The sequence below is a fragment of the Saccopteryx leptura genome, chromosome 1 (genome assembly GCF_036850995.1).
Source record: "Saccopteryx leptura isolate mSacLep1 chromosome 1, mSacLep1_pri_phased_curated, whole genome shotgun sequence".
NCBI classification, from domain to species: domain Eukaryota; kingdom Metazoa; phylum Chordata; class Mammalia; order Chiroptera; family Emballonuridae; genus Saccopteryx; species Saccopteryx leptura.
The window spans coordinates 210,735,592-210,760,199 of NC_089503.1; the positions used below are offsets into that span (position 1 = coordinate 210,735,592).

At 42.0% G+C, this 24,608-nt stretch overlaps 2 protein-coding genes and 2 long non-coding RNA genes across 6 annotated transcripts in view; 2 read left to right on the forward strand and 2 right to left on the reverse strand.

The window, feature by feature from the left end:
- Window positions 1-1,268: 1,268 nt before the first annotated feature.
- On the reverse strand, window positions 1,269-5,909 carry NDUFC1 (NADH:ubiquinone oxidoreductase subunit C1). Its single transcript, XM_066385337.1, has 4 exons — window positions 5,764-5,909; window positions 5,174-5,277; window positions 3,165-3,244; window positions 1,269-1,407 (listed from the first exon to the last, which is right to left on the reverse strand). The coding sequence occupies exons 1-3, from the start codon at window positions 5,828-5,830 to the stop codon at window positions 3,185-3,187; spliced, it is 231 nt and encodes a 76-aa protein (XP_066241434.1). The 5' UTR covers window positions 5,831-5,909; the 3' UTR covers window positions 1,269-1,407; window positions 3,165-3,184.
- Window positions 5,910-5,966: 57 nt separating this feature from the next.
- On the forward strand, window positions 5,967-6,731 carry LOC136405816 (uncharacterized). The gene is made up of 3 exons (XR_010751575.1): window positions 5,967-6,042; window positions 6,192-6,249; window positions 6,351-6,731. It is a non-coding gene; the product is annotated as an uncharacterized lncRNA (long non-coding RNA).
- A 3,940-nt stretch (window positions 6,732-10,671) lies between these two features.
- Window positions 10,672-24,608, forward strand: part of NAA15 (N-alpha-acetyltransferase 15, NatA auxiliary subunit) — a 72,580-nt gene continuing 58,643 nt past the window's right edge. For 2 of the 3 annotated variants that reach the window (XM_066385374.1, XM_066385365.1), the window contains exon 1: window positions 10,672-11,407. Coding sequence is in view for 2 of the 3 variants with exons in the window: in XM_066385365.1 (XP_066241462.1) it covers window positions 11,354-11,407 (54 nt within the window). In the remaining variant the exon portion in view is untranslated. The remainder of the gene's footprint in view (window positions 11,408-24,608) is intronic. The other variant, XM_066385357.1, reaches the window with a different exon arrangement.
- LOC136405835 (uncharacterized) lies at window positions 12,496-23,643 on the reverse strand. Its single transcript, XR_010751577.1, has 3 exons — window positions 23,547-23,643; window positions 16,757-16,835; window positions 12,496-12,942 (listed from the first exon to the last, which is right to left on the reverse strand). It is a non-coding gene; the product is annotated as an uncharacterized lncRNA (long non-coding RNA).

Sequence of the window (24,608 nt, forward strand, 5' to 3'; positions counted from 1 at the left end):
ATCAACTCCCATATATACCTTGACCGCGCAAACACAGGGTTTTGAACCGGTGACCTCAGCATTCCAGGTTGTCACTTTATCCACTGTGCCACCACAGGTCAGGCACAAATAATGAATTTTTAAATGTATGGTACATTAAATGTTTTTACAAGTTAACAAAGTGGCATATAAATTAAGTTTTGATTCACAACAAAGGGTTTTGATGATGAATAAATGAGGTGTATCTTAATTCGTGTCTATTAACCCTCTCTCTCCTCCCCTTTTTTGAAACAGGAGTTTGCTAATCATTGGATAAAAGTAAAATTAGCAAAAAGGGACAACACATTTTGTGTTGCCATAACCAGTCATCCAAGTGAAAATCATTCAAATTCAAGGAAATGGGGTGAGGAGGAACTCTAATAGCATTCAACTTTACTCTCTCTCTGACTTAACCAAAATTATTCTTCTAGAAGAAAAGAGTATTTGGGCTCTTTTGTATTTTGAGTAATAAAGTAGTTCTATCACTTTGCTACAATCAAGTGTTTTGATTAGATTAAAAGTTAATATAAGGAATAATTCCTTCAGCAATGATTTTATTTTTACACTTGATCTTAGCCAAAAGGCTGAGAAGCGATAGCAATGATTTTATTTTTAAAGATTTTATTTATTCATTTTTAGAGAAAGGAGAGGTGGGGGAAGAGGAACAGGAAGCATCAACTCCCATATGTGGCTCAACCAGGCAGGCCCAGCGACCTCAGCGTTCTAGGTCAAGCTTTACCCACTGCGCCACCACAGACCAGGCAACAGTGATGTTTTAATGTATCTCCTTAACAAGTTTTCTTTTTTCGTGACAGAGACAGAGAGAGGACAGACAGGGACACACAGACCGAAAGGGAGAGAGATGAGAAGCATCAACTCTGTTGCGGCACCTTAGTTGTTCATTGATTGCTTTCTCATATGTGCCTTGGCTGAGGGGCTACAGCAGAGCGAGTGACCCCTTGCTCAAGCCAGCGACCTTGGGCTCAAGCTGGTGAGCCTTGCTCAAACCAGATGAGCCCGTGCTCAAGCTGGCGACCTCGGGTTTTGAACCTGGGTCCTCCACGTCCCACTCCGACACTCTATCCACTGTGCCACCGCCTGGTCAGGCTTAACAAGTTTTCTTATCAAATACACTGTAGGTCCTTAATTACCACTGACCCTGTTATTGGATGGTACCTTCCACACTAAAATACTTCTAATAATACACCTTAAATTGACATTTTCTACACATTTTCACAATATATACAATCTAAACAATACAGAAATATTTTTATTTTTTCATTTATTGGTGCAAAAACACAAATGCTGATGACATATTCACATATAACTTTTCTCTCATGTTTACAACTCAACAGATTGGAACTGCTTTAATCATTACATGGAGCATACCTATAATGAAGAGAAAAAAATTAAAACTTTAACATTAACGAGCAGAAATACTAAAATCAGACCATTAATTCACCTTAAGAGCATCAAGTCTAGAAAACAAATCCACAAAGAGTATCAACCTGTCATTTTAAATTTTAGCAAAAAATATTTCATTTGAACTAGAAAACAGTAGTAAAAGCATCCTGTTTTGATTTAAATATATATTTAATTTTTATCTCTTGAATGGCTGAAGGAGTGATATGTGGCAAGGTGATATTAATAGAAAAAGAAAAAAGCAAAAAATTTGGATAATCAAACCCTAAAGATACAGAGCTAAGTTCGAGAGTTAATATGGGAGAAAAAGTATACATCAGTGGTTAGTATTTTAGTCTGCAGATATGTTATCTACTTTAATCAATCTAATCTATGAAAATTGAGGTTATTTTTTTACTAACATATTTGTTTTTATTTTTATTTTTTTAGATTTTATTTATTCATTTTAGAGAGGAGAGAAAGAGAGAGAGAGAGAAGGGGGCAGAAGCAGGAAGCATCAACTCCCATATGTGCCTTGACCAGGGAAAGCCAGGGTTTCGAACCAGCAAACTCAGTGTTCTAGATCGATGCTTTATCTACTGCACTACCATAGGTCAGGCAAAATTGAGATTTTAATTGTGATTTTTTTTTACAAAAGAATTAATACAGGATTTCAAAATTATATGATGTGTGTGTGAGTGTGTGTATAAACTCACTCTCTTTTAAATCACAGAATCACAGACCATATAGAGTATACTATCTTGTTCTCAGTTATGTTTTACCAGAATTGTCTAATTAGGTGTTAGTTATAGTAACAATCATAATGAAATGGTCACACAGTAAAAAATACAACAATCTACTGCCTGCCCTTATACATTTATCTATCCAACAAATGTGAAACTCCTCGTTGGATCAGATACCGAGCAAGTTTCTGAGGCCATGATAATTAATAAAACAGACACAGGGTTCCTGTTCTCATGGTATTTACACTCAAGTGTGGGGGATATGACAAACATATTAAGAAAGGTATTTGCAAATAATGATAACTTCATAAGTGCTATGAAGGCACTGTGTACAGACCTATTAAATAAAATAATATGATTTTGGTTTCATTCTTTTTTTTTTTTTTTTTTGTATTTTTCTGAAGCTGGAAACAGGGAGAGACAGTCAGACTCCCGCATGCGCCTGACCGGGATCCACCCGGCACGCCCACCAGGGGCGACGCTCTGCCCACCAGGGGGCGATGCTCTGCCCCTCTGGGGCGTCGCTCTGCCGAGACCAGAGCCACTCTAGCGCCTGGGGCAGAGGCCAAGGAGCCATCCCCAGCGCCCAGGCCATCTTTGCTCCAATGGAGCCTTGGCTGCGGGAGGGGAAGAGAGAGACAGAGAGGAAGGAGGGGGGGCGGTGGAGAAGCAAATGGGCGCTTCTCCTGTGTGCCCTGGCCGGGAATCGAACCCGGGTCCCCTGCACGCCAGGCCGACGCTCTACCGCTGAGCCAACCGGCCAGGGCCTGGTTTCATTCTTAAACATAATTTTCTTAGAACATAGTCAAAGCATAATGGTTAAAAGTGATTATGCTAAGTGATGCTATAGCCAAGGTATTGAGAATTCATAAAGTTGTCACAGACAGGAATATAGGTGCTAAAAAGCATAAATCTAATGAAAAAAACAATCAAAACACATTATTTAAAAATAGTTAAAATTACCTTGCATAATCTATTCATCCTATAAAATTGCATACTTACTATATTAGTATTTATCAAGTTTACTCCAACCCATTTCTTCTTTTATACTCTAAAATATCTTCATTATGTTGTCTGATGAGCTAAAAGAAGGTAACAGTTAAAATTAAAAATATAATCTTCCTGACAAATTAAAGAGGCAGCTAACTAATATTTATATTTTGCAAAGGAATAAGGATAGATTAAAAGAATTACAACTATTCTAGTTAGAAATAAAATGCTAAGAGATACAAAAGTCCAAAAACTATGAAAACTGTATGCTTATTCATCACAATTCTACATATTCAATTTGAGAAGGCAACCCTTAAAAGTATAAATTCAACTTTTACCAAATAAATTACTCTATTCATTGGGCAGTCAATGGAATGCCTTACCACAGAGGGGCTAAAGCAACACAACAAAGCAGGAATTGGTTATTAAATGGAGTCCAGGCTGGTTGGTAACTATCCACAGTAATGGTGATTTATAAAGTAGGGAAGTAACTTTATAAAATTTACACAGAGTTATAGCAAGTTAAAGCATATAATAATAATAATAATTACTTACCAAGTACTTTATGTCGGATTTTCGCTAAGTTTGGCAGAATAAATCTTTATAAAACAACTTACTATAGTTAAATCTATCTTTTTATTTATACTTTGGTTGCTCCGCTACCGCCCACCAGGAAAGCTGGAACGCCCACTAGTGGGTGGTAGGGACCAGGTTGACTACCACTGTGTGTGAATGAATGAACAATCCCCCCTGCAACTATATGTGTATTAATTAGATATCACAGAGAACAGCCGCTTAGAACCACTGTCTGTCAGAGTACACAAGTGGAACAATGGTTGATAAGGGGTGACATTCACTGCAAACAAGCTCCTTTTTGGAAAACTTTAATTAAGATGTATAAATTTTCATTACAACATAATTTTAAAAAGGATTAGTTACTATTGTTAGGTTGTGACTTCCAACATCTCTTTTACTCCTTCCCATTTGAAAGAGCTTAAACACTTTAATAAGAAAATCCAAAATAAAAGATGTAAAGAGTTTGAGTTGGGGTAGTGGAGGAACCTCCAAACCTATTACGTTCAAAAAAATTTTATATACTAATGTAATACAGATACTTTGAGTCAACTTTTAAAAAAATGTACTCTATAGGTGGGCAGTATTTCAGAGCAGTTCATAGTGTAGCTTATCTGAAGTTAGGGAGAACCAACTTCAGCAAACTAATTTCTCCAAGTGTTTCCTTCATTTATTAAAGGTCAACAGTAATAGTACCTACCACATAGTGTTGTTAAGAATATTAAATGAGCTTTTACATATAAAGCATTTGGCATATTGTAAGAACCAAAAAAAAAAAAAAAAAAAAGCTGCAACACACTAAGTACAATTACCAACAATGTATTTACACAAAGCAATGATCAAAATCTCATCTTTTGTAAGTCTAATGCGATTTAGTTTATATAGCTTGTTCATTGATGGTTTGTCTCCAGGGCATCTGAAAAAGTGCCTTCCTAACATCCCAATCACCCTTCATCCTGATCAAGAAATAAAATAAAGGTTAATATGTATTAAAACTGCCATTCCTCTGTGGCCTCTGCCTCAGGCGCTAGAGTGGCTCTGGTCGCAATATGGCGACGCCCAGGATGGGCAGAGCATCGCCCCCTGGGGGGCAGAGCACCGCCCCATGGTGGGCGTGCCGGGTGGATCCCGGTCGGGCGCATGCGGGAGTCTGTCTGACTGTCTCTCCCTGTTTCCAGCTTCAGAAAAATGAAAAAGAAAAAAAAACAAAAAAAAAACCTGCCATTCATGAAAAAATCATGCTAAGTAACAAGGAATAACAGAAATTTCAGCTTCCTCGTATTTTCTCGATGCCGCTGAAATCTTAATACTTTTAGTCCTTGGGATTTCCCTCCTGGAGAAGCGCCATCAGCAATTCTATCGCTGTTCCCGTGCGTGGGAGCTTTCCGCACAACGTCCACCCTCCCACTGGTGTTTCTCCACCCCAGCGTCGGGGTCCCACCACTTACATAGAGCCACAAGAAGGCGGAAGTGCCCAAGGTCAAGCCAACTTTCAGCCAGTCGGGTTTGTCATGCAGCGGCTCCCGAACGTAGAACTTGGACCGCGCAGACGCTGAAATGGGACAGAGTCTGTAAATCTGCAACTGGTCGCCTTGTTGGAAAAACACGTAACATCTACGTAGTGCCTGACCGCGTTTAACTCTCCCTTCAACTCCCACCCGGTTCCCCGAAAACAGAGGCTCCGAGAGGTCGAGTGGCTCGCCCTAGGCCCCCCGAGACGCCTCCAAAGCCTCGTGTCCTGGAAAGGCTTGGGAGTGGGCGGGTAGGAAGCGCCCCACGAGGGTCTCCCCTCCTGCAGAAAGCGAGGCAGAGGAACCCCAAGTCCCTTCGCACAGACCAGGAGGAGGTCGGCGGCGGTGATGGGGAACCGAGAGTCCAACCGGGGAGGGGACAGGCGTGGGCTGCGAGACACGGGCCGGCGAAGGTCATTCCCGGACGAGCCCGGACCGCAGCCACCCCCTGCCCCCGCGAACTGGGTTCCCCCTGGCGAGCGCAGGCTGGGAGGTCGGGTCGGCCTGCGTGAGGGGGGGACACTCACAGCCGCTCGGGAGCCTGGCCGGGGCCAGCAGCCTGGGGAAGGACCGCAACAACACGGACAGCGCCATCTTGCCGGGCGGGCTCCGCCTCCCGCCGCCGCGTCTCTTCGGGAGTCGGCGCTGGCCGAGCGCCCCCTGGCGGGAGGAGGCGCGGGCCGGCCGGCTCCGTGGCCGCGCTGCACCGAGGCGTTAACGAGAAGCACAGTGACTGTCAGGTCCTCGAACTCCGCAGGTCTCTGCCTCCTGTCTGTAAAATGGGGCTCGAAAGGAAGTGATTTAAGGTGTGGATGGTTGGGGACGGCTGGGGGGGAGGAGGTGGCTTATTCTCTTCTCTGTCTTCTCAGAAATAAACTTTTCTGTGAGAGTTTATTTCAGACCTCGTCCCCAGGGACACTCATCAAAAGATTTATTTACTAAAATCTGCTTCCAGGAGCCAGAAAACTGTCGTGTGGAACAATAGCTGGCATGCTGATCGAACTCTGTTCCAGGTAATGTGTATTAAGGCATCATATGGTTTACATGCGTTCTCTCATTTCATCTGTTCACAAGGACTGCATGACGTGCCATGATTATTATCTTCAATTTACAGATGAAGCTAAAAGAAGGCAAGCTATTCGTCTAAGGTGACATATTATACTTTATGTTTGGAAAGACCTCTTACAGTTCCTAAACTCTGTTAACTCGCACTGTCATTGTAAAGCCTCACAACCCTGTGAAGAAAAGACAATCCTCGCATTTTAAAATAAGTGTCCTGACCCATTCAAGATCACACACTTGGGGAAGGTGGGAGCCAGACTGACGTCTTCTGATCCCAGATTCAGCGATCCTTCTGAGCTCACCTAACAGGCTTGGACAGTCCCCTGAGGCCAGAGCTGAAGGGCGGGGTTCAAAGTGCCAAGTTCAAAGTGCCATTCCTGCTCACACCTTTTCAGCTGTATGATTTTAGGCAAATTGCTTAACCTCTCTATCCACAGTTTTACATCCTGTAACATAAAACCTATCTTTCCTATAGGGTCGTTGTGACCCTTAGTTTCTAAACAAGTGTTTAAACAACTTGGTTTTGCCTGTTGAAGACATGTACTGATCAATGGGTTTTGTCTTTCACAGTTGAACCAGATTTTTGTGCATTCAGTTCTCAATTTGATCTGATGCCTAAAGACTTGTACAAATATGTATAGGTAAAAGAGATAATACATTTTAATTCTTTAAACCTTATGCCTTTTAGGTTCATTTTAAAAGCAAAATAAATATTAGCAAATCTCTTTTCCTTCTACATTTTTAAAAAACTATGTTACTGAAAAAAAACTTTTAACCAAAAATTATCAATCAGAGTAAAATAATTGTATTATGCTTTCTGATTCATTTTTACATGTAATGGGTGGCTACATAGATCGCAAAATTGTGACTCACTTTATAGTGTGTAACCTAGTTTGAGCCTCCTGGACTCATGCTCAAGTAAGCAAACCACTCAACTAATATGCTGACTCAGTTGTTGGTTCTCAGCTCCTCTTCTTGTCCACTCAGCAACCCGTCAGTTGTATATCCTTTTCACACCATCCCTTGGAAGCTTGTCCTGACACAGCTTTTGCTAGTATGCAACAAGTTAGAACAGAAGCCATGGTTTAGTCACAGCATACAGAGCCAGTAAGCAAATTGCTCATTTCAGAACTGCTATTGGAAAAGGCTGTTTTGTTCTTTTGGCTGCTGGATCCTCTTACTGGTGTGTGTTTTGGAAAGGGATGAGGTATTATATAAGCACATCTCTCAGCACGGTAGAGCTGATGGAACCGCACACTGGCAGTGGGCAGCTGTAGGTGAAACCACAGCTTGAAAAGAATCCTGGTGAAGTAATTACAGCTAGGAGCTAATGGCTATGATATTTTGGTAGAAGTTGCTATGTGACATTCATTTAAACATCTCCAAAATTTGAATGCTCAAATCTTATTTATGACCCAAGCAAAGGGAGATGAGATTTGAATTAGCAGCTAGGAAACTAGAGTTTTGGTTCCTGATTTTCCCACTGGTAAACTTCTTACTTGGTTCACACCTCATAAGGAGGGTAAATAAAGAGCAAGAGTTGAAACATTAGCCTGACCTGTGGTGGCGTAGTGGATAAAGCGTCGACCTGGAAATGCTGAGGTCGCCGGTTCGAAACCCTGGGCTTGCCTGGTCAAGGCACATATGGGAGTTGATGCTTCCAGCTCCTCCCCCCTTCTCTCTGTCTCTCTCTCCCTCTCTGTCTCTCTCTCCCTCTCTAAAAATGAATAAATAAAAATTAAAAAAATTAAAAAAAAACAAATTAAAAAAAAAGTTAAAAAAAAAAGAGTTGAAACATTATAAAATGTAAAAGCACTACATGTATGTTTATCGCTTGATGATGCATGAGATTACTATACATCAAACACAGGATCTGATGAGGAATGAAGCACCTGCTCTAGATGCAAGTATTTATTTAAAAATCAGAAGCAATGTAAATGTTAACATTTGTTAAATCTGGGTGGCAAATACATAGATTTCTGTTTTATTTCTATAAAATTTAAGTACTTATTAAGGCATAAAAGTATCAATAGAAAACATCTTACGTATATGAAGATGGGTTCACTCACTCTACATATCCCTTTTGTAGAATTAAAATGTGTGAGGTAAATGACTGATTTATGTACTTTTGATTAATTTTGGAGGGAAGGGGCATTTTGACAATAGTCATATGCAAATATTAGGGTGAATGAGCTAACCAACCAGCACCATGATCATCATCTAGCCTTGGCTATGTTAACTTCCTGAAGAGCTGTCATTCACAGCGTAAGTAGGATCTCCATCTCTTAGACAGTGATCTATCAGAGTAGATATTTTATTGTAGAGTTCAGGCTATTCAGTCACTAACTGTGTGGCCCAACTGTTATATGTATCTGTAGGTCCATTTTAACTAGGATATGAGTCAGATAATAGTTGTCCAGACTAGCATTCATTGAATCATAAAAATTCATATTTATTAGCCAAAAAGAATGTAATATTTGCCAAACTAAATTTCTGGCTCATCTATTTAGAAGCTTAGGGAAACTACTGTTTGTTTCAAAGACCAGAAATTGAACCCAAATTCTAAACCTCATCATAATCCTAAACCTAAATCTAACCCTAAACCTACCATAACCCTTAACCCAACCCTACTACTAACCATAAACCTAACTTTAACCTTAATCCTCACCCTAACACTAAACCTAACCCTAACTCTAACTCTAACCTTAAACCTAATAGTAAAGAAAACCCTAAATCCAACACAACCTGAAGATAGACAGTTTTTCTATGTTTTTATAGTTCAGATAATTAAAAGAAAAACCTTTTAAAAGGGGCAGTGAACTTCAAAGGTTATTAAAATCAAGAACTTTTAAAAATGTTTTGATTGATTTTAGAGAGAGAAGGTAGAGAGAGAGGGAGAGAGAGAAACATTGATTTGTTTTTCCACTCATATATGCATTCATTGCTTGATTCCTATATGTGCCCTGACTAGGATCGAACCTACAACCTTGGGGTATGGAGATGAACTCTAACCAACTACCCAGCCAGGGCCGATCAACAACTCCTTTTATACAATCTATGTCCTTAGGTTTATCTTATTTTTTTTATTGTAGTAAGAGAAGAGGAAGGGAGAGAGATGATGAGAAGGATCAACTCATAGTTGCATCACCTTTAGTTTTTCATTGATTACTTGTCATATGTGCCTTGATGGGGATGGGGAGAGTGGCTCAAGCCAAGCTAGTGACCCCCTTGCTCAAGCCAGCAACCTTGGGCTTGAAGCCAGTAACCTTGGGCTTGAAGCCAGTGACCTTTGGGCTCAAGTCAGTGAAGCTCAAGCTGCTGAGCCTGCATTCAAGCTGGATGAGCCCTGGCTTAACCTGGGACCTTGGGGTTTTGAACCTGGGTCTTCAGTGACGCTCTATCCACTAAGCCACCACTGGTCAGGATTAGGTTTATTTATTTTTTAAGTTAAGATAAAAAACTGGCCATATTTCAAAAGGCAAAGAGTTTCCTGTAGATACAATTTTCTTAATGAAACAGTTTTTGAGAGATCACAGAAATTGAGGACATTCCCGGATTTGACTACCAAAACCCTTGATGATCCAGGCAAAAGGAGAGGGCTTTGATTTAGCAGAAAACCCAAGCATTAGTCCCACATTTTTTCACTGGGAAACATCTAACTTAACTCAAACCTCCCAGAGTTCAGAAAGAGGAAGCTGAAACCAGTAAAGTATCTGTGCAAAGAAACTTAAAAGAGTAAAGCTACTGCACATATTATTTAATCATTCATGATGCAAAGAATGCTATGGATCGAATTCAGGATCTGGAGAGAGATCATCAAAAATAATCAAGGGTAACAATGCCTCATATGATGTGAAAAACTGTAGATCATCAATGCAATACCACTTAAAAAACTTAAGTTTTACTGTGGTTGTTAATGAATGATATATACATGGAAGAGGCACTAGTGGGTATATTCTGACCTTACCTACTGCAGTAGTTTTCCAGTATCCTTGGCAGCTACTCTTAGGCTAAGATTTGAGGACTTCTGGTGATAGGGAGTTCAAACCGAGTCTCAATGTAAAGCACTAGCCTGAAGCCAGCCCCAGGGGAGTCAATGTCCCTAACTCCACTACCCCAAGGTGACTCAGTCGTCAATTCCGCATTGTATGGACTCAACAATGAAATAAAAATACACACTTCAACGTTCAGACGCTTCTTTGGCAGTGCAAAATGACAATTTGCATCTGGCTGACGACTATCTTTCCAGGCTCGTCCTGAAGAATAAACTAAATCACAAGTACCCCAGCCAAGTCCATTTAATTGCTCGAGCTCTTTCAGGCTGTTCAGACTCCATTAAGGCCCCTCTTTTCCATATGTTTATAAGTCCCCTCTGGCTTTTCCCCGCCTCTGCAACTTAGGCACTTTGTAAACACAGCGCTTCTTGAACACCTACATTTTAGCACTTTGGGTTCAAGCTCTGATCATCTGGGAGAGTCGATCTATTGAATGAAAGGCCAGTTTGACAGCAGGAAAGCTATTTTTAATGCAGAGGCGGTCGCAACCAGAGTTGACCACTGTGTCCTCGCTCTCCACGGCGCCCGGGAAACACACAGAACCCGGAGGATGGGAGGAGCCTGCCGCGACCCTCTCAGCCGCGGCCCCGCCGGCCAGCCTCTAAGTTTCCCAGCAAGCTCCAGGACAGAGGAGGTGGGGAAAGGAGGTCATCGCGCCTGCGTACTAGGAGGTGTGACCCGGGTGGGAAAGCCCTCCGCGTCCGCCATTTTGGCTGCCTCTGTCGGTCTGTTCAGTTACCACGTGAACCGCCGACGGAGACCCGTGGTGGGGGGGGAGGGGGAGGCGGCGGCAAGCGTTAAGTGAGAAAGGAAAAAAGACAACGAGGGACAGGGGGTGTCGGGGTTGGGCGACGCAGTGAAACCCGAGGCCCGGTGGCGGCAGTGGATCGGGGCAATTAAGGCTGAAGCAGCCAAGAGAACGGCGGCGGCGGCGGCGGCGGTCGGACAAACACACTGACCGAGCCGGGCGGTGGCGGGAGCAGCAGGAGGAGCCGGAACGATGCCGGCCGTGAGCCTCCCGCCCAAGGAGAACGCGCTCTTCAAGCGGATCTTGGTAAGTGTGAAGTTCCGGGCAAGCAGTGGGAAGGATTCAGCCGGTCCACGGGCCTGTCACCCGTAACCTCGGCCCGACGGGCACCGAGCCACCCCCGCCCGGGACCCCGCCTTCGTACTCCGGGGCAGGCCCCTCCCTGCGGGTCCCGCTCCGGCCGGTGCGCCGGGGACCTGAGGCTTCCCCCTCCTGTCCCCTTGATCCGGAGGCCATGGTTCCGGAGTAGGCCCTGTGCTCCCGGCTTCCAGTTTGCCGGCTTTCATGTCCCCCACCGAGCGAAGAGAGGAGAGGCTGGCTGGTCTTTAGGAGGGAAGCCGGCAGGATGGGCAGAAGCCGCGGCCCGAGTGGTGCGGGAACTCCGCCGGCAGATCGGGGTGGTACCCTCGGAAGGAACAGGTGGTGCGGATGCGGCACGGCTCATTCATTGCCCGAGCGCGGCTCTCCATCGTCTGTCCCTCCCTCTTCCTCTCCTCTGGGGATTCACCTGTCCCCGCCCGGCCCGCAGTCACTGAATGACCTGAAAGGAGGGAAGGCAGGAAAGAGTTCAGAAGAGGAAAGGAAGCTTTCTTAGCGACTCCCTCCTTATAGTCAGTTGCCTACTTGAGTCTTCAGCCTCTCGGCCTCGCTTTTTTCCTCCTCGTTCGAGTCGAGAGGGTAAATTTCAGTTTCTGAGTGGGAAACAACCCACCCCATTACTCTCCTCGGGAGGTGGGACGCCTTGCGTGGGGGCGGTCCGGTAGGAAGTGGAAAGTTAAGAGCTTTTAGTTCTTGGCAAGGATTTGTTTACAGATTAAAAGTACACTAACACCGATGGAGAATTTTAGCAGCAGTGGAAAGAGAATATAAGAACTTTATGAGATGTGTCTTCTGACACTAGCTGAAACTCCCTTATTACCTACATTTAGAATATGTGCAGTTTGCTTTTGTTTTTCAGTACCAGAAATGCAGTGATGTTTGGAGGGACTGTTTACGTTGTAAAAACTGCCTTGTCTCCGTGGTGCTATAGGTAACACGTTATAGCACATTTTTTATTTGGCATTTAGAGTAAGGGTTGCCCCTTTCATGCAAACATTTCTTTGTGAAAGAATGAACTGTTTGTCAAACTTAAGAGTTTTAAAGTTTGGACTGTGCGGATCAAAGTGTTAGCTTTTTCTCGTGAGATTTAAATTTATTTTACTGGTTTGAAAAATAGAACAACTCTGTGGATCCAGTTTTTCTAGAAACAGGGAAGAGTAGTCTCCATGTTAAATTAATTTTGACTTTACAAACATACTCATGCTGTACAAATTTAGTTGATTCATGTTGAAAAACATCAGAAAGTCACATCCAGTACCATGTAATTCTTAGTTTCTTTGAAATCCTTATTGCCGTTTTGTTTTGTTTTGTTTTAAGACTAACTGGAGCCCTAGCTGGATAACTCAGTTGGTTAAGCATCGTCCTGATATGCAGAGGTTGCGGGTTCCAGTCAGGGTACACGCAGCAACAGATCGATGTTTCTGTATCTGTGTGCCTATCTTACTCTCTCCCTTCTTCTCTCTCTACAATTAAAAAAAAAAAACTAAATTAAAAACAAAACAAAACCAAAACCCGAAGACTAGTTGGAGTATAGGTTCAACTATAGTATAGTTTTGGCAGGACAATTTATTTATTTTTAAACCTTTTTTTTTTTTTTTTTTTTAACAGAGACTGAGAGTCAGAGAGAGGGATAGACAGGGACAGACAGACAGGAACGGAGAGATATGAGAAGCATCAATCAACAGTTTTTCGTTGCAACACCTTAGTTGTTCATTGACTGCCCTCTCATATGTGCCTTCACGGTGGGGCTACAGCAGACAGAGTAACCCTTTGCTCAAGCAGCGACCTTGGGTCCAAGCTGGTGAGCTTTGCTCAAGCCAGATGAGCCCGCGCTCAAGCTGGTGATCTTGGGGTTTTGAACCTGGGTCGTCCGCATCTCAGTCCGACAATCCATTCACTGTGCCACCGCCTGGTCAGGCATTTTTAAACCTTTTAAAACTAATTGGTGTGTAGGTCCTACTATAACATAGTTTTAGAATAGCAATATGTCTTTAATCTCCCCCAGTTCTGTATTTTGAAAAAATTCAAGCTGAAAGGTAGAAGAGTACAAGGAGCACTCATAAACCCTTTGCCTAGATTTAATATTCAACGTTTTGCTAGATTTGCTCTCCATCTCCCCATTCATATAAGAGTTAAAAGTAAGTTGCTGACATAATACTTTATCCCTAAATGCTTCAGCAAGCATCTCCTAAAAATAAGGACTTTGTTCTGTAAAACCATGCCATTATTAGTCACTCCCTCGTATTGTCTAATATCCAGTTTATATTCAGTTCTTCCCAATTGGTAGGGTAACATTTTGTTAAAAATCAAACTTTTTTTTTGGAGATAACTAGAGAGTTACATGTCGTTTTAATGGATAATACGTTGAGATACCTTGTACACATTACCCAGATAACCCAAAATGAATGTCTTGTAAAACTGTTAGTTCAGTATCATAACATTGATACAATCTACCAGTCTTACTCAAATTGCTCCATTTTACTTGAACTAATTTGTGTCTTTAGTTATCACATATGTAGGTTATATAACTACTTAGCAGTCAATGTACTGAACAGTTGCATCAGCACAAGATCCCTCTCTTGCCCTATTAGAACCACACCCACCTCCCTTCAGTCCTCTGTACCTCAAACTCTGGTACCACTACTAATTTGTTCTCTATTTCCATAGTTTTGTTATTTCAGGAATGTCTACTAAAAAGTACATAACTTTTTAGGATAAGCCTTTTTTATGCAACGTATCATATTCCCCCATGTATAAGACGCACCATTTCCCGAAAAATTTGGGGTCTAGAAACTGGGTGCGTCTTATACAGTGGTTGAAGATTTTTTTACTTGCATTTCCTGCTTTTTCGTGCTTGTTTTTGAGCACATTGTTGAAGACAGTGATTTGTCATCAGACACAGATGAGGACAAGCTAATGAATGGGAGTTTTGACAGTGATGAGGAATTGTATGAATTTTATGGTGAATAAAAGTTGAGTTCAATAACTTTATGTAATACATTTTTTTTCAAATTTCAGGCCCCAAAGTTAAGGTGAGTCTTATACATGGGAGAGTCTTATACATGGAGAAATACGGTAATTCCCTTGAGATTCATCCAGGTTGTTGGGTGTGTCAGTAGTTTGTTCCTTGTTATTGCTGAGTAGAATTCCATGATATAGATGTACCACAATTGAGCAACTCATAAAAAACAATTAAAAAAATTTTTATTTATTGATTTTAGCGGAAGAGGAATGGGGGTGGGTGGGCATTGGTCTGTTTCTAAGTGTACCCTGACCAAGGATCGAACTCACTCCTTCTATTCTTTGGGACTATACTCTAACCCAGTGGTCCCCAACCCCCGGGCCGTGGACCGGTACTGGTCCATGGGCCATTTGGTACCGGTCCGCAGAGAAAGAATAAATAACTTACATTATTTCCGTTTTATTTATATTTAAGTCTGAACGATGTTTTATTTTTAAAAAATGACCAAATTCCCTCTGTTACATCTGTCTAAGACTCACTCTTGACGCTTGTCTCAGTCACGTGATACATTTATGCATCTCACCCTAAAGGCCGGTCCGTGAAAATATTTTCTGACATTAAATCGGTTGTGGCCCAAAAAAGGTTGGGGACCACTGCTCTAACCAACTGAGCCATCTGGCCAACGCATAGAATAACAATTTTTTTTTTGTATTTTTCCAAAGTTAGAAGTGGGGAGGCAGTCAGACAGACTCCCACATATGCTGAACCAGGGTCCACCTGGCATGCCTATCAGGAGGTGATGTGGCCGGAGCCATTCTAGTGCCTGAAGCGGAGGCCATGGAGCCGTCCTCAGCACCTGGGCCAACTTCACTCCAATAGAGCCATGGCTGCAGGAGGGGAGAGAGAGACAGAGAGGCAGGAAAGGGGGAAGGTTGGAGAAGCAGATGGACACTACTCCTGTGTGCCCTGGCTGGGAATCGAACCAGGGATGTTCTACCGCTGAGCCAACCCACCAGGGCCTTGGAATAACAATTTTTTTTTTAAATTTTATTTATTTTTTTAATTTTTATTTTATTTATTCATTTTAGAGAGGAGAGAGAGAGGGAAAGAGAGACAGAGAGAGACAGGGGGGAGGAGCTGGAATCATCAACTCCCATATGTGCCTTGACCAGGCAAGCCCAGGGTTTCAAACCGGCGACCTCAGCATTTCCAGGTCGACGCTTTATCCACTGCGCCACCACAGGTCAGGCGGAATAACAATTTTTGACTAAGCATTATAAACAATTTTTCTTTTGGTGGTGATAGTGGGGCAGAATATTTAAGTTCATTGCTAAAATCAAAGTGCTAAAGGATTTATTATGATAAGGTATATGCAGAATTGTGACAATCACTAAATGAAAGGAAAGGGGATAGATGTAATGTCCTTATTGTTCTTTTACATCAGGAATGAAGACAATATTACTAACCAAAAGTGTAGTTAGCATTTGTTTTTTCAAAATTGTTTCCTCAGTTGTTATAGTAGTTAGCGCTTTTGACTCTAACCTCCCCCCTCCCCCGTTTGGTAAAGGAAAAGTTGGGATATGTACTCTTGATAACTTGTAATCAAGTGTTGCTAGGTTGGTAATTATTTCAGTGGCATTCAGTTTTTGAGCTACTGCCTTGTTAGTTGTCCATACTTATTGGTAGTTAACTGTGTTGCAGATGAAACTAGTTTGTTTTATAAAATTTGAAACTTCAATTTCAAAATAGTGAAGTATGTTTTTGCCTTAATTTTTTTTAAAAACTTGGTTTAGACATCAGTTTGGAAAAAAAATCACTTTCTGTAGTGGATTTCCCTGGCTTGTTCTAGTCTAGTTGATATCTAAAATTTAATTTTGTTGCATTTTTGGCCCATCTTTTGCCCCCATATTACTGTTTTCTGACTATAAAACCTTCTCTTAAGTTGGCCCAAATATCTGCAAAATGTGTCTTGTTTATAATTTGTCTAGGGGTCTAGGGTGGGTCATGAATTTAATGTGATATATGTTATGTAGGAGTTTAGTTTCAAGAGGAGATACTTGTGTTTGCCAGAAGTGGTTTTTGTGGGGGTTTTTTGTTATAATTATACACTGTTTTAACAATTTGAAAAATTAGGTCATTAAAAAATTATGGCTTTGCCTACTCTTGATGCTGTTTATCTAAATAGTTTGAGAGATGTTACCAGATTTTTACACTGCTTTTGTAGGCTGTAGGTGAAAGGTAAGAGAAATGAGGTTGTCGGGGAAGAACAAACCCCACCTTTCTAGAGTTGAGCCATTTGGAAAAGTTGGACATACCCTCGTGCCTTGCAGTCAGGTATCGAAGGTCGGTGACTTGCTGCTTGCTTTCTTCTCTCTTCAGATGTTAGTGTGAGCTCTAAGAAAAACATTTAAGTTGGGAGTACTTAAAATATTGTACATCATTAATCTATTTTTGGATGTTTGCCTGGGTGATTTATGTTGTTAGTTTAAAGTCTAAAGGACAGAATTTTCCTTTCCTAGAAAAGTGGTAAGAGAAGTTGGCGAGGCTAATATTTATGATTTACTGAAAACTTAGCAGTTGTACTGTAGAATACAACTTTTTGTGATGATGGAAATGTTCTATAGATCTATCTGCTCCAGTGTGACAGCCGTTAGCGACATGTGGCTATTGTACACTTGAAGGGGATTAAGGAAGTGAATTTTTAATTTTAATTAATTTAAATGCAGATAGCCACATGTGAAGTGTTATCCTTTCAGACAGTTAAAAGACAGTTTCCACAGAGGCAGACATGGTGCCCTGTAGGATTTGGAGGGCTGGAGAGCTACTGGTCCACTGCCCTTCACTGAAGACATCTCTTTGCTTAGTGTGCATTCTTGTTTCTTTTAATAATTCTGCTTCTGATAATGCAGTTCTCTCAGAGCATTGACTCAGACATATCTTTGTTGTTCATGTAGTTGTTTTTGGACATAAAAACTAGGCCATTTGGCCCTGGCCAGTTGGCTCAGTGGAGCGTCGGCCTGGCATGCAGAAGTCCCGGGTTCGATTCCTGGCCAGGGCACACAGGAGAGGCGCCCATCTGCTTCTCCACTCCTCCCCCTCCCCTTCCTCTCTGGTCTCTCTCTTCCCCTCCCACAGCCAAGGCTCCATTGGAGCAAAGTTGGCCCGGGCATGGGGGGATGGCTCCATGGCCTCTGCCCCAGGCGCTAGAATGGCTCTGGTCGCAACAGAGCGATGCCCCAGATGGGCGGAGCATCGCCCCCTGGTGGGCGTGCCAGGTGGATCCTGGTGGGGCGCATGCGGGAGTCTGTCTGACTGCCTCCCTGTTTCCAGCTTCAGAAAAATACAAAAAAACAACAAAAAAACAAACAAAAAAACCCTAGGCCATTTAAGGGATCATATGCAAAGGACTATTTTTTCAGAATTTTCTCTCCCAGATACCTACATGGCTCATTTCTTCTCTTATTTCTCTCAGAATTCTGCTTAGATATCCTCTAAATGTCATATAGAGGTCTTCTTGACCAGGAGAAGTCCTCCTCAATTCAACCTTATTTTCTTCCATATTTTCTTTTTTCTACATATCACTATCACCATCTGACATATATACACAAGTAATTTATTGCATGTCTTGTACAATTAAAATACAGGTTTAATGAGGATAAGGACTCTGTTCTGTACATTGCTATACCCCCCGTTGGTTAGAATAATATACCATAATACAGTGGTCCCCAACCACTGGGCTGTGGACTGGTACCGGTCCAGTGGGCCATTTGGTACTGGTCCGCAGAGAAAGAATAAATAACTTACATTATTTTTGTTTTATTTATATTTAAGTGAACGATGTTTTATTTATGTATTTATTTATTTTATTTTATTTTTTTGTATTTTTTCTGAAGCTGGAAACAAGAGACAGTCAGACAGACTCCCGCATGCGCCCGACCGGGATCCACCCGGCACGCCCACCAGGGGGCGATGCTCTGCCCCTCCGGGGCGTCGCTCTGCCGCGACCAGAGCCACTCTAGCGCCTAGGGGCAGAGGCCAAGGAACCATCCCCAGTGCCCGGGCCATCTTTGCTCCAGTGGAGCCTTGGCTGCGGGAGGGGAATAGAGAGACAGAGAGGAAGGGGGGGGGGGTGGAGAAGCAAATGGGCGCTTCTCCTATGTGCCCTGGCCGGAATCGAACCCGGGTCCCAGCACGCCAGGCCGACACTCTACCGCTGAGCCAACTGGCCAGGGCCCGATGTTTTATTTTTAAAAAATGACCAGATTCCCTCTGTTACATCCGTCTAAGACTCACTCTTGATGCTTGTCTCGTAAGTTCGACAATTATATTTAAAAATACCACAGTTTTTACGCCGGTTGTATAATTTTATTTTGTGCATTTATCCGTCCCACCCTAAAGGCCGGTCCGTGAAAATATTTTCTGACATTAAACCGGTCTGTGGCCCAAAAAAGGTTGGGGACCACTGCCATAATAGATATTTAAGAAATACTGTTTGCTTGAAATGAATGTTAAAAGTCACTACAGGGCAGGAAAGAGCGAGCTTTGGGTTGTGTGCTTGCATAGAGATTTTTGTAGAAGGGAGTTAAGCTGGGCCTTGGCTTTGTAGAGTACATTACTACATGAGGTAATTGTAAGATATCAGGCAAAACCTGTATTACCTGGTGAGAACCTGGAAGTATCATTTAAGGATGAATCATAGTATTAGTTTGTTTTCGTGGTCCTTCTCCCATCATGAAAGCATAATAAAAGAAAATTTTATTTTATTTATTTATTACGTGGGAGTCAGGAAGGCAGAAAGACTCCTGCTAGTGCCCTGATGGGGATCTACCTGGGTGAAACCCTGTCTATATGGGGCCTGCACCACTGCTCAGCAAACGAGCTATTTTAGTGCCTGCGGTGGGGCCATGGAGCCGTCCTCGGTGCCTCAGGCCAACTTGCTCAAGCCATTTGAGCCATAGCTGTGGGGGGGGGGGGAATCGGGAGGGGAGGAGAAGCAGATGATCACTTCTCCTGTGTGCCCTGACCTGGAATCAAACCTGGTTTCATAAAGCTCTACAGCAGATTCTGACACAAACTCAGGGGTAAGGACTTCTGTATATGCTATTATGAATATAAAATGTGAGGAGGAGACTTTTTTTTGTTAGAGTTCCTTTTTGAGTCATTTTCAGAAAATCTAAAAATCAAATTGAATTCTTGGAATTTGGAAAGGTATGCTGGAAGCTGGGCTATCAAGACCAGGCCATGGCCTAACCAGGTGGTGGCTCAGTTGGACTGGGATGCCGAGGACCCAGGTTTGAAACCCCGAGGTTGCCGGCTTGAGCGCGGGCTCATCTGGTTTAGCAAGGCTCACCAGCTTGAGCCCGAGGTCGCTGGCTTGAGCAAGGGGTCACTTGGTCTTTTGTAGCCCTCCTACCCCCGTTAGGGTACACATGAGAAAGCAATCAATGAACAGCTAAGGTACCGCAACAAAGAATTGATGCTTCTCATCTCTCTCCCTGTTTGTCTCTATCTGTCCCTCTTTCTGTCTCTCTTTCTGGCACAAAAAAAAAAAAAAAAAGGATCAAGGCATTTAATCAGTGAGCCTAGTCACCCCTTAGCGGTCACATCCAAATACAACTCCGCTCTCTGTTTATAGGCAATAGCCATATTGAACAGATAAAAAGTTCAGATTCTTAGTGAAAATTATTTGGAGAAGAATGTCATTTGCCAATGCTTAATGGCAAGTGCAAGCGAAGAGGTTTAAAGGAGTGATGGTTCTTAGTATAAAAGTTAGGGTGTGGAGGGAAGGGAATTTTATGCCATGATTATATTCTTGACTTTTGGGAATTTCCCTGGTCTATCTACACTGGTTTGTGATGCATGTTGTTCAAATCGATACTGAAGCTGTACATTTAAAAAAACTAGTTTAACTTGTTGCATATGGTTTTTCCCTCTTAGGTAAGCTATGAATTATATTGTTAACTACTTAATTTGGAATTAAAGTAATTTCTTAAAATTTTAATTTAATAAAAGCAATCCTTTTTAGCTATTTTAAAGTAAAATAAAAATTGTACTGTAGAAGTAAAGGAACGAGAGAGGTTAATGTTTTGTTATCTGGTATGCTCTATTCTACTGAGATTTTCTTTGGTTAGCAAAATAGGAACATATTTTCAGCTGATGTAATTTGAAATTTCTACTTATACCTATTGGGAAAATTGTTACCATTTTTTTTAAACTTTTTTTTTCTTGTGGGAGAGACAGAGAGAGTCAGAGAGGAGGACGGATAGGGACAGACAAACAGGAAGGGAGAGAAATGAGAAACAGCAATTCTTCGTCGCGGTTCCTTAGTTGTTCATTGATTGATTTCTCTTATGTGCCTTGACGGGGGGGGGGGACTATAGCAGACCGAGTGACCCCGAGGTTGCCAGCTTGAGCGCGAGCTCGTCTGGTTTGAGCAAGGCTCACCAGCTTGAGCCCAAGGGCGACCTTGGGGTCTTGAACCTTGGTCCTCCACATCCCAGTCCGATGCTCTATCCACTGCGCCACCACCTGGTCAGGCTGTTATCTTATTTATTTATTTATTTTTGGTATTTTTCTGAAGCTAGAAACGGGGAGAGACAGTCAGACAGACTCCCCATGCGCCCAACAGGAATCCACCTGGCACGCCCACCAGAGGGCGATGCTCTGCCCACCAGGGGGCGATGCTCTGCCCCTCCGGGGTGTCGCTCTGCCGCGACCAGAGCCACTTGAGCGCCTGGGGCAGAGGCCAAGGAGCCATCCCCAGCGCCCGGGCCATCTTTGATCCAATGGAGCCTCAGCTGCAGGAGGGGAAGAGAGAGACAGAGAGGAAGGAGAGGGGGAGGGGTTGAGAAGCAGATGGGCGCTTCTCCTGTGTGCCCTGGCCGGGAATCAAACCCAGGACTTCTGCACGCCAGGCCTATGCTCTACCACTGAGCCAACCAGCCAGGGCCTGTTATCTTATTTTTTAATTGAATTTTTTTTAGTGACATTGGTTAATGAAACTATATAGGCTTTAGGTGTGCAATTCTAATTCATCATCTCTATATGGTGTTGTGTGTTTACCACTCCAAGTCATTGAACTTCTCTAACATTTCAGTCTAATCCATTTTAAGTTTATTCTGTGTGTGGTGCAAGAAAGCGGTCCAGTTTAGTTTCTTTTTTTGTTTGCAAATATCTGTCCAATTTTCCCAACACCATTTTTTTTTTAATTTTATTTATTAATTTTTAGAGAGGAGAGAGAGAGGGAGAGAGAGAAAGGGGGAGGAGCTAGAAGCATCAACTCCCATATGTGCCTTGACCAGGCAAGCCCGGGGTTTTGAACCGGCGACCTCAGCATTTCCAGGTCGATGCTTTATCCACTGCGCCACCACAGGTCAGGTCCAACACCATTTATTGAATAGATTGTCTTTACTACATTGAATGAATGGTCTTGCCTTCTTTGTCAAATATTAATTGACTATAAAGGCGTCAGTTTATTTTGGGGCTCTCTATTCTGTTCTGTTGATCTGTATGTCTGTTTTCATGCCAGTACCATGCTACTTTGATTACTATAGCCTTGTAGTATGGTCTGATATCAAGTAGTGTGAATCCTCCAACCTTGTCCTTTCTCAAGAATGCAGTGGCTTTTCAGGTTCTTTTGTGGTTCCATGTGAATTTTTGGAATATTCTAGTTTTGCGAACTATGCCATTGGTATCTTGATAGAAAATGCATTGAATCTATAGATTGCTTTGGGTAGTGTGGACATTTTAATGATGCTAATTTTACCTATCCATGAATACAGTATAGGCTTCTACTTATTTGTATCTTCTTCAGTTTCTTTATTTTGTGTCTTATAATTTTCTGAGTACAGATCTTTCACATCCTTGGTTAAATTTGCAATTATAAATGAGATTTCTTTCTTAGTTTCTCTTTCTGATAGTTCATTATTGGTATATAAAAATGCAACTGATTTGTGGATATTTATTTTGTATCCTGCTACTCTGCTAAATTCACCGATCAGTTCTGATAGTTTTGGTGGAATCTCTAGGGTTCTCTTATACAGTATTATGTCATCTATTTGTAATCTTTTAATGCTAGTGATACTTTTAATTCTGTTTGATTTCTTATAGAGGAGATTATTTAAACATTTCTTTGTGTCGTCTATAACAGTTGTTTTAGCTGACTGTACATAAAGGGAGAAATGAAAGCTTGCTTTTAAAAATATAAGCCTAGGGAAAAAAACCTTAGGGGTCTGTTGTCTGCTTTCACATATGCTTGTTCCAATTAAAAAGGTTTTCTCCTTATGATAGTGGCTTCCATTAATATGCTATTCTTATTTTTCAGAGAGCTCTCATGGAGATTACAAGATAACCTTTGATTATGAGTGCTTGGGAACAGACAGATTTTTTTTTTTTTTTTTTTTAAAGAGAGAAGGGAAGAAAGACAGATTCCTGCATATGTCTGGATCAGGATCCACCTGGCAACAACCCCTGTCTGGGGCCAATACTAGAATCAGCCTGAGCTATCCTCAGTGCCTGAGGCCGATGCTTAGACTAGTTGAGCCACTCACTGGCTGCAAGAGGGGAAGAGGTAGAGAGGGAGAGAGAGAGGGGAAGAGAAGCAGATGTTCGCTTCTCATGTGTTCCCTGAGTGGGGACTGAACCTGGGACATCCCTATGCCGGGCTGACGCTCTATCCACTGAGCCAACCAGGACTAGACAGAATCTTTAAGAAGGGAGAAATGAAGCAAACGGGCATTTATTGAACATCTATTTTAAACCAGACTTTATGCTAGACCCTTTTTACACATTAACTGGTAAAACCTTTGTATCATTCTTTTGAGTAAATTATAAAAAAATATAACCAATACTTATGATTACATTGTTGAAAGTATATTTCTAATTGCTTTACATGCAGTCAGTTGTGTTATATCAATATATGGGTTCCTAAAAGTTACTGTGCTGTGAAAAATCATGCAGTAAAAACGACTGGGCTTGTCAGAAAATGGGGTGGACACAGCACACAAGAAGCTTCATTAGTAACATTAAAAGCAAAGATATGAACCTAGTAAAAAATGATAGCACAGTTTTACATATGGCAAACGGTTAAATACTACTGCACTTTACCTTGGAAAAGACCTGAAGTTTGCTTGTGGAAGTAGGCCTCAGGGATGGCAGCAAGTGAGTTACTGTGTGATGTGATGGAAGGAAAGTTATCTGAAATCTGAGGGAAAGTAATACCAGATGTGGATGGGTGTGGCTTATACCACAGGAGGTGAACAGAAAGAGAGATTTGAGGTGTGTCTACAGTAGGCCTATTCAGCTTGTTTCAGCTGGGTGCAGTTTCTGTGTTTACCTAGTGATTTCTGGTAGTCAGAATCCTACAGATGCAAACATGAAATTGAAATTTAGTATGCTCAGAATGTTCCCTAATCAATCATGTTGGGGCAAATGTGTGTTTTCAAAACAGGCATTATAGCGAACTGACTGCATTATCTAACCAAGTGATGCAGAGATCACACAGTCTGGGTTTGGGGTAGCGCCTCCTTCACTCAGAAGTGGGACTAGTTGCTAAGCCAGAGCTTCTCCATCTAGTACCCGAGATAGTGACACATTCTTTGCCATCTTAGTTGCAACTGCCTTTAAGAAGACTTCAACTTCTTTCAGCATTTTCTTTTGTTAGATGAAGCTTTGTACTCATAGTATCAAAAGTTTCAAGCTAATTTATTCTAAAGATTTTTGTGAGGAGACTTGATATTTTAACAAGGAAATAAGATATTACACATTTCTTCAGTTTGTGTTTTGAAACAATTTTGGTGCTCAACTGGGTCTTTTTGTGTGAAAAGAAAAATAGAAAGTTTCTGGGTTTGAATCCTGGTTCTGCTTTCCTTTATTTTATTTTTTCCTTTTTTAAGATTCAGTTTGTAAACCTGAGTGAAAAGTTCTAACCTACCTCACTGGTCAGGTAGTGAGGTATGTATGACAGTGCCTCGCAAATAGTAAAGTGTGTATATTGGCACTTGTTCTGTTCTAAGTGTAATCTAGAGAACTTTGCCTTTTCATTGAATTGATCACATCTTTGTGTTGTTACCCATGCCATGTGTCTTTTTGTTTGTTTTTTTGTCTTTTTTTTTTTTTTATAGAGACAGAGCGAGAGTCAGAGAGAGGGATAGATAGGGACAGACAGGA

Bases quoted from the DNA above. Each gene is read 5' to 3' on its own strand.
- NDUFC1 (XM_066385337.1), bottom strand. From the start codon at position 5,830: ATGGCGCTGTCCGTGTTGTTGCGGTCCTTCCCCAGGCTGCTGGCCCCG. The intron at 5,278-5,763 runs GTGAGTGTCCCC...GTCCCATTTCAG, and splicing joins GGCCAGGCTCCCGAGCGGCT to CGTCTGCGCGGTCCAAGTTC. The intron at 3,245-5,173 runs GTAAGTGGTGGG...ACCTTCTTTTAG, and splicing joins CCGCCTTCTTGTGGCTCTAT to CTCATCAGACAACATAATGA.